Below are 8,896 nucleotides of genomic sequence, written 5' to 3'. Positions count from 1 at the left end.
AAGAGTGTTTAGCAGAAAGAAGAGCAGAATAAAACTGGGCAATAAAATGTGGAAAGTCCTTGGACTAAAGTGTACAGGCAACAAACAGTGCAAAATAAAATTATTTTACATGTAACACAACAAGCTGATACAGCAACTTACTCAGTAAACCCATGACTCAATCTTGAATGGAGAATTTGTTCATTCAGAACTCAACAGAAAGTATAAAACATTAAAGCCATCTTAAGACTGAAGTCCAGTTCTAGTTCTTCTATTATCTTTGAAAATTTTTTATACCTTGTCTTATTCATAAGACATTCATTACTGTTTAGCACATCATATAATTTATAATAATTCTCTACAGAACAATATAGTTAATTCAGTATCATCAATAACTTTATACAGATACAGTATTGAAGCCATGTCCTCTTTTGCTTACTGTCAAGTACAAAACAGCTTATATAGACTAAAAAAAGCTACACACCACATTTGTAGCATATCGTACTTTGTGCCTGATTAAAGTTTACAGTAGTGGCTTTTTGATCTTTCAAGACAAATACACATGATACCACATAACAAACAGTTGTGCAAACTCAGGCTTAGGAGGAAGACTAACTACCTCCTTTTTCCAGAACTACTTTTCCCTGCTTTACTGCTGCTACTACCAGACTTGCTGGAAGATTTTGAAGAGAAAAGTCTTGTCATGAATTCAGAGACATCTGGCAGCTCGTGGTTGGAATTCAGCATGTTCATTGATTGCTCCATTTCCTGCATGCAAAGATTAGATAACCTTAATGCTTGTTAACAACTCTGGCTGTTTCTAAGGCATCAGCTGAAAGATCGTATCAGGAAGATGCCAAGTTTTCCCAAATACTCTTTTAGTATTTGTAGTCCTCCAGAGTACACATTGCTACATTTTTTTATGCAACCACAGCCAAATGCCCAGCTACACACAGAAACATAAAACCCCAAACTAAAAGCACTGGTGTACAGAAAAAAGTAACCATGTCTTAAGTAGTCTTACAGGACAACCACCTGATTTAAAAAAAAAATCTAAAATAAAAAAATGCCACTTTATTTTTATGCCAAAATTATTTTCAGCATTACTTGCCTCCAAATTCTAAGCTTTTGGTTAGATTTTCAAATCTGTGTTCTCGCAGATTTCACACATTTTTGTGTCTTCAAATTAATTTTATTTATGCTAAATCCAACAAAGTTTTGAAGCTGTTTGAAGGGATTAGATATTTTTATTGCCCTACTTTGTAACATCAAGCTATTAGTGTACAGCAGCTAAGTTTTCTTTGTTTCATGAAAGGAAAGACTTTAATATGAGACCATATATCCAGCTAAGCTTAATGTAACTTTAGAGTTTAGCACAGTGGCTCTATGAGATAAATTATTATAATTTAAAACAAACCAATCAACCCTGAAATACTTTTAATAGTACAAGCATACAACAGCCTAACTGCACATCCACAATGTGATAAGGCTTATAGTAATTGCCAATTTAATGTGGGATTGTCACTTTGCTCTTCTAGTTACCATTCAGAATGACAGAGCTTTAACTGTTTTCAAGGTACAAACGAAGCAAAAGCTGTTTCATCAGCCTTTGTTATTATTACATCTACGCTACATCTGTACTTAATGCCTCTACAATAAGCACAGTTACTAAATCATTAACTTTCTATATAAACTAGTACTGTGCTGATTCCATAAAGAAAAAACAAGCTAACTTGAAAAATGTAATACAAGCTCCATACCCTCCACAAGCAAACTGAAATTTGGTATAGCTTTATAGATATACACTAGAATTTAATACATTATCATCTAGAAAATACCATTACAATCGAGTTCTTAAAAACTACCTTCTCCTATTCTTTAAAGATAGTTTAAATTACAAGCAAGGTTCCTTCAACTTAAAAATTCTCCTTAACAAGTCATATCAGTCAGCTACTAAGAACTAAATCATGAGAAGTTCTGATGGTTTACCATCAGAACAGCCTGTCTGTAAGAGTGTCAATCAGTGGAAAAAAGTAGGGATTTTTTTTAAAAAAGTAAGTAAATTTTTTTCAATATTCAACTTCCAAAGTTCAACTTGGCTTGAAGAACAGGCCACAGATATCTAACATATCTTCACATCCTGTTTTTAATAAAAATTAAAGCCAAAAGAGCATTACATAGCTGTGATACGCTTTTTATAGGTATTACTTGAAAAAAAACTAAAAAAGACTGAGACATCTATAAAGTGCTACTGAAGACAGTGGTCATTTAGAAAACAAGAGTTTAAATTAACCAAACCCTCAAAAAGCAGCCACCCAGGACAGACAAGGAATAGTTCTAAAAATAAGAAAAGATTTAGTAAACACCTTGAATCTCCATTTTGTCCTAGCCTTCTGCTATTCGGCATTTTGCATGATGAAAGGACAATAAATCAGATAATTTAATGACTACATTAAGACTCCGTATCGTATACGCTATTGTGACATCTGGAATTAACAGTCTCGTAAACTATGTGGTTTAGGTTGATGGATAAGAGAACCCCACACCATACTCTTCTCAACACACCTGGCACTTACTAACTGATGTCAAAAATTGAAGTGCTAGATTTCAACATAGTGCAGGAATACATTGGAAATTTATAGAAAGAATAGCCTTTGAGAAATTATATTTATCGCTCTAAAGAAACTCTGGAAAACACCAGTCATACTGTAACACATTCAAAGCTGTACCAAACAATTCAATTCTGTGTTGTGCTGTTTAATAGCAAATTCTTGAGGTGGAAATGTTAGAATTCACTGTTAGAACAGCAACACTGTTTTTTAACTGAATAAATGATGCCCATTAGGATTTCTTTGTAAGTCCCGTTTTGTTTTTATTAATTCCCTGTATCTTAAAATCTCATTGTCTACGTTCTCTATGTCTGCATCAATTGAACATACTCACCCGTCTCATATCAGGATCGCTGGTGTTGACAACTTTAGGCAAAAGCACAAATATCAGTAATGGAAGAACCATCATCATCACCTACACACAAAACAGCAAATAGCTTTTAGCTTATTTGTTGCTCCAGACATTTTTAGACATACTGACATAAAGCTTTTAGCTAAACAGCCAAATTCTAGAATACTGCATTTTGAGTCAGTAACCCAGTAACAGTAATCGACTTGTCAGGAAAGAAACCAGATAAGCACGTATAATGTTTTAAATAACAGATTTCAAAGTTGGACCATTAACGTGAATGCTTGTTATCTCTTTCAACTGTTATACTTACAATCTTGTAACATGTTGATCTCCACACAACTAGAACATCATGTTGTTAAAGGAAACAGACTATGGGCTGTTTTCAGAAGACATACCTTAACAGAGTGGGTATACAGGGGAGGAGAAGTCATAGAAAAACCTTCTATTTGTAAACAAGTAAAAACCAAAGAAATAAAAACAATCCTCTCAGAAGAGCAAAGTGTGCACATATTTTCTCAATTATTTTATTCTCCATATTCTGAAGAATAGTTGCATTTGGATCCTTAGCATACTTTCAACCTTTGTGTGTTGCTTGCACGTACCATAGGGTTCATGAGGAAATCTGTCCATCCCCAAGATTCTCTCTTTATAAAGTATGAAGGAGGTCCAGAAGATTTCATCTGGAGTGGGTACGGCAGCCTGACAACTTCAGAGGTTTTGATGTAATTCACATATCTTGCTCTAATGAGCAAAATGTAAATAATTAAAAATATAAATACAATCTTTACCAACAAATAAAGATTACTTAATAATATTCCAAACAAAGTTTTAATAACAGACTACAAAAAAACCTATCTGCTAGGCAGTGTCAGCTAGGCTTCACTTTTCAGAATTTCTCTCAGTAGCATAATTTACGGCATCAAATGATACTCACTTTACCTTTTTTTTCCCAGGCTAGCTATTAAGCAGGCTGAAAAACTTGACATGGAAAACAGACCTGCAGAAAATATCAAAACTATTTGTTCAAATATGACTTCTACAAAACATTTTTTTCTTCCCTTGGTAATGAGCAAGAAAAGCTACAATGTTTAAAGAGAAGGTACAGCCTTCAACAGTGTAGTGTAGCTTAAATAGAGTTTGCTCAGGGCAACAATTATTTATATATAAAGTTAATACCACCTTTTCGCCCAAGTGCATTATTTTGCATTTACCAATACTGAATCTCAGTCTTTATTACTTTTTAAGGTCTTTCCACAGTTCTTCAGTAGTATTCTTCACTTGGTACCATCATTTAACTTTATCACCCTTCATCCATTTTTCATGATTTATGAATATTTACCTGCCTTGTGCAACTCCAGGGTTGACTTCTGACCATTACAATAGAAAGAATTTATTCTTTCTGAATTTTTCACCAAATATTCATCCAACGAACATCTTTCCCTCCTACCTTATGACTACATATTTTCTTCAACAGCGTTTGAGATTTTCAAGTAGATCTTATCAGACATATCTGTTATCCACATGCTGTTTCCTCTTTCTAAGAAGTCCACTATTTTTTAAGGCTTAACTTCCCTTAGAAAAGCCCAGTTGACATTTTCCCCATGTGTCACATTTTTTCATCCGTCTCCCAACTGTATTCCTCATTATAGTTTCTACCTGTTTGACTGGTACAGATGTCAAGCCTACTAGTAGTTTGCTCTGCTGGCATACAATAGCAATTTACTTAACATCAAATTTGTTACCTCTAATCGTCAGATACCAGAATGGTGAGAGGTTATACACACTATTGTGTCTATTTCACCAAGTTCCTTCTGTATTTATTATATATTGATTGTTGCCAAAGAGATACTACCTAAGAAAGTAAAAAAATAAAAATTTCATCAAGTTTGGAAAAAAAATCTGAGCACAAACAAATTGTGCTATTATTATGATAAACAGACTGCACTGTTTTCAGTTTTGAGATGTCAATGTTTAACCTCCCCTAAAAATACTGCTGCAGTGTTAATGTTGATGTTTGTACTCCTAAAATGTAACAGCATCCTCTATAAGATATTGTAAAAGACAAGCTTGAAGTCAAGATAATACATGTGTACCTGTAAAAAGAAAAATTAACTACAAACATGTTCATTTAAATGAAAATTATTAGATAGCATACCCATTTTTCTGTATCACTTACTGAATAGTGTGCAGTTACAGATGTACAGTTATAGTTGTTAGGGATAACGTATCTGGCCGTAACATAAAAAAGCTAATGATGCTACAGAAATACTGCAGGCTGGCAACTACGAGCATATGCCAGTAACTGTAACGAGGATCTTTTGAAGGTGTAATAGAAATATGTTAGAATTTAGAATTAAGAGTTTCATTGTGCCAAGTCTTGATAGAACATTTACCAAAAAAGAAAGGAAAAAGGGAACACAGAAAAAAAAAAAGGTATTGGCAAAAGATAAAGCAGTTAACTGATTTATGCCTAGATTTTATTTCAGGATAGCTGCATAAGAAAATAACAAAAGTGTAAACAAACAGGACTCTTTTTATCCATTTCCTCTTATTTCAGGCCATAAATATGAAAGGAAGAAAGAAATCAGGCTTTGGATTTTAAGAAATGTGCTCCTAGAAGTGATGTTAAAAGAAGCTGAAACACATGGTCTGAAATGGAACATCAGATCTACACTACTGTTTACATTACTTCACATACTGTGCTGTCAGGCATACTTAATAAATCGGTACAGAAGTAAATCAGGAAAGGCTCACCTCATTTTGCCTTTTGAAGTTATGTCAACTCGCACGGGCTCAAATTTATGAGCAGGGGATATAACTTCCACTACGTAAGATCCTGAAGGTACATCATGAACCACAAAACTTCCATCTGTCCTGAAAAAAACAGCAAGTTCCACTACATTTTGATATGCTCCAGTACACAACAAAGGGTGCTTCATTTTTTTAAAAGAAGAAACTATAATAGTATCATTTTATATTATAAATCTTAATATAACAACGATGACCAAAAGGAAAATTTAAATCTCTCAGCACTCGCATCATCAAGCCTCTTAAGGTTATCAATGCGAAGAACCTGGAAACTATCCTTGCTATTTCCAGATGGGCCACTATTACTAAATTTTATTTAACCACAACAGTAACAGAAATTACCAGTTACGTTAAAGATTTTCTCATGCCCTCAAGCTATTGTCTTGCTGGAGGAGTAATTTAAGAGCCTAAGTAAGATCTGAAACAGATTTCATGTATTCAAATGATGGCAGAACAGACTTACACCTTCCTTCCTCCTTGTGAAATATATACTAATGAAGTTTACTTTGCTTCAGTACTTCTGTTGGAAGCAAAAAAACCCCAAAACTGACATCCTACACAGCGTGGGTAGATATTAGAGATGACTCGCAACGCACAAAATTGCAGTTTGTGCCTTTATTGCAAAATAGAGGTTTTTACTTTTAATTGCTCCCTTTACGACTAGCCCACGCTGCAAAGTTCTATCACAACAATAAGGAAACTAAGAGCTCTGAACATATACACCAAAGGGATTTTTAGACAGACTGCTTTTACTTTAAAATATGAAGCTTCAATATTCAGTGAAAATATTAGTAAAAGGACACTTGAAAGCTTTAGCACCAGTTGCCACTAAAATAAAGTACAGAAGCTTGCCGTTTTCCTCCTACATGCTTCCAGGAGTTTTCCAGGAAGAAAAACTTGGTGTTCTGTACCTCTTCAAAATTAATATAAAAGGTATCTCCCAAAAATAAGACTCAAAAGTTAAGACCAAAATAGTTGTTCAAAGGGAAAAAAAAACCCAAACAAAACCAAAAACCCGATACATTAGAAACCTGCATCAGGAAAACAAATAAATGAACCCTCTTGAAAGTGAACCCTCAAAAAGAATTTTGTACTTATATCCTTCACACAAGTTCTCTCTCTCAAAGACGTACATCACTTAAGGACCATCTCCCCACAAAGACAGAACCATATAAGCAGTACTGTGTAGGTGCGTTTCAGTAATACTCTATGTGATGATTTGAACCATCAAGAATGCTTACATTATCTTACATTGCAACTGCTATAAGGATGTTTCCCTGGGCACTTCCTTTTAATTTTTCATTCTTTACAGTATTATTTTGATAAAATTAAATTACAGGGTTTTTTTCTGAAGATTTATTTATGACAAAGCAAATTCTCACTTCATATACTGGTATCCAATACTGCCTTTTTAGAAAAAAAAAAGTTTCATTTTTGTTACAGTGGGGAAACTAATCAGATTTATAAAAATGTTTGTACTAGAGAATGACTTTTGACATACTCAAAAAGCAACTTTGCTATGTCAAGTAATTATTTTCCTCCTTTTGATAACTGGAATGACATCCATGTAATGTCTAATCAAAACCTGCCTGAGAGATGGTGACATAAGATAGTGACAAATTTATCTTCTGATATACCAAATCTGCCACTGAAAGGGGAGATCTTTCTACTGAGCCTGAAATACCACCATTATTTAAGAAAACTGTTCTCTCCTCTAACACAGTTCTTACTAAAAGTATACTGCCATCCAGTACTGTGCTCATTACAAGTAACAAAAAAATCCCAACCAACATTAAAGCATTTTTGCTAAAATATACCATGCTTATGCTAGTACAACATCTATGAATGTTTATCAAACTGAGTAGTTTATAAAATATTAATTGCTTGGCTTTAAGTTATATCAATATAATTTGATACATCTACGAATAGACATATCAAATTAATGTAATCAATACAGCTTGATACTTAGGTTACACTTGTCATAAATATGGTATATTCTTAACTAAGACTGTTTCTTCATATTTCAGACAACTTGAATTCCAAGCAAGGCTTTGGAAACTTACCAACTCCATGGTATTTATTAAATCAGCTCCTAAATATGATGTCAGGCTCCCACAACTTGGTTGTACTGGCTTATCAGGTGCTACACTGACAAGATTCTGCAAGTTTTGCAGAGTAAAATCTGTTGTGTTAACCTATCCACAGTTCCCAAAGTTCAGTTCAACTTTGACTGCAGAGGGAATAATTAAAAATTATTGGTATTTATGAGATGGTGTGTCTTAATTCCATGGAAACTTTCTCATTTTAATACATAATTTTAAAAGCAATGTATTATACTGTATTGAAAATCATAAAAACGATTTTAGAATTAGCTTCTCCTCTTGAAACTATGCGATTAGTTCAATTCTTAATTCTGAGAACATTTTTTATGTCTTAATACCTCTAGATCCTTTGCTGATCTGAATATACTCAATACCACCTGAGACTGAATAAGGTAATGTGATTCTGTACAGCTTCTAAATGCATTTGCATGATCTTGTGTGAAGAAATAAAGCCATATCCCTTGAAATGGCTTTCACTGGTACAGTGAAAGTTTTTCACAGGTACGGTAATAGATAACTACAACTGTAACTTTCTGTGACAAACATTTGGTCCAGAATGAGTAAATTCTTTGCTAAGAGAGGGTCTTAAAAAAGAAGTGACAGAATTTGCACCCACAAAAGCTGAGAACACTGTGCTCCAGCATTCAATGCAAATGTGTTGGGTTTGTTTTTTAATTAAAACTCAGTTCCGATTTTTTGATCACTAAAAAGCCAACAGGCTTAGTTATCAGTTTGGTTACACCTGCAGGAGGCTGAAAACAACAAGGCAGCGTTACAGGTTCAGATTACAGGTCTGGCCGTTTCTGATGCCTTACAGGGTAAGCTGCAAGTGTACCCGTAAAGCCAAACTCGGGCATGAGGTGTTCACCTCCACAGCTGTGCGTTGTGCTGCGCCGCTCTGTCACAGCGGGCCGCCATCTTGCGGCCGCCACTGCAGAAGGGATGCTACGCCTGTCAGAGGCGGGGAGGTGGGAGATCTCCGCGTGGCACCGCGGCACAGGGCGATACCGGCACAAGCCGGGCCAGGCCCGGCGAGGGATGCTCAC

At 34.8% G+C, this 8,896-nt stretch overlaps 1 protein-coding gene across 1 annotated transcript; it reads right to left on the bottom strand.

The window, feature by feature from the left end:
- Positions 1–257: 257 nt before the first annotated feature.
- Positions 258–8,768, bottom strand: EMC7 (ER membrane protein complex subunit 7). Its single transcript, XM_010294227.1, has 5 exons — positions 8,719–8,768; positions 5,695–5,814; positions 3,543–3,681; positions 2,923–3,003; positions 258–747 (listed from the first exon to the last, which is right to left on the bottom strand). Exons 1-5 carry the CDS (start codon positions 8,766–8,768, stop codon positions 595–597), a joined length of 543 nt encoding a protein of 180 aa, XP_010292529.1. The 3' UTR covers positions 258–594.
- Positions 8,769–8,896: the final 128 nt, after the last annotated feature.

Source organism: Phaethon lepturus, unplaced genomic scaffold, assembly GCF_000687285.1.
Source record: "Phaethon lepturus isolate BGI_N335 unplaced genomic scaffold, ASM68728v1 scaffold48529, whole genome shotgun sequence".
Lineage (NCBI taxonomy): Eukaryota > Metazoa > Chordata > Aves > Phaethontiformes > Phaethontidae > Phaethon > Phaethon lepturus.
The sequence above is the reverse complement of the archived record's forward strand: the minus strand, read 5'-3'. Positions and strand labels throughout refer to the sequence as shown.

What these genes read in the sequence shown, in the direction of transcription:
- EMC7 (XM_010294227.1), bottom strand. Translation starts at nt 8,768, where the DNA reads ATGGCGGCCCGCTGTGACAGAGCGGCGCAGCACAACGCACAGCTGTGG. An exon ending in CACAACGCACAGCTGTGGAG is followed by an intron (nt 5,815 to 8,718) that starts GTGAACACCTCA and finishes TGTTTTTTTCAG; the next exon opens with GACAGATGGAAGTTTTGTGG. An exon ending in GCGATCCTGATATGAGACGG is followed by an intron (nt 748 to 2,922) that starts GTGAGTATGTTC and finishes CTTTGCATGCAG; the next exon opens with GAAATGGAGCAATCAATGAA.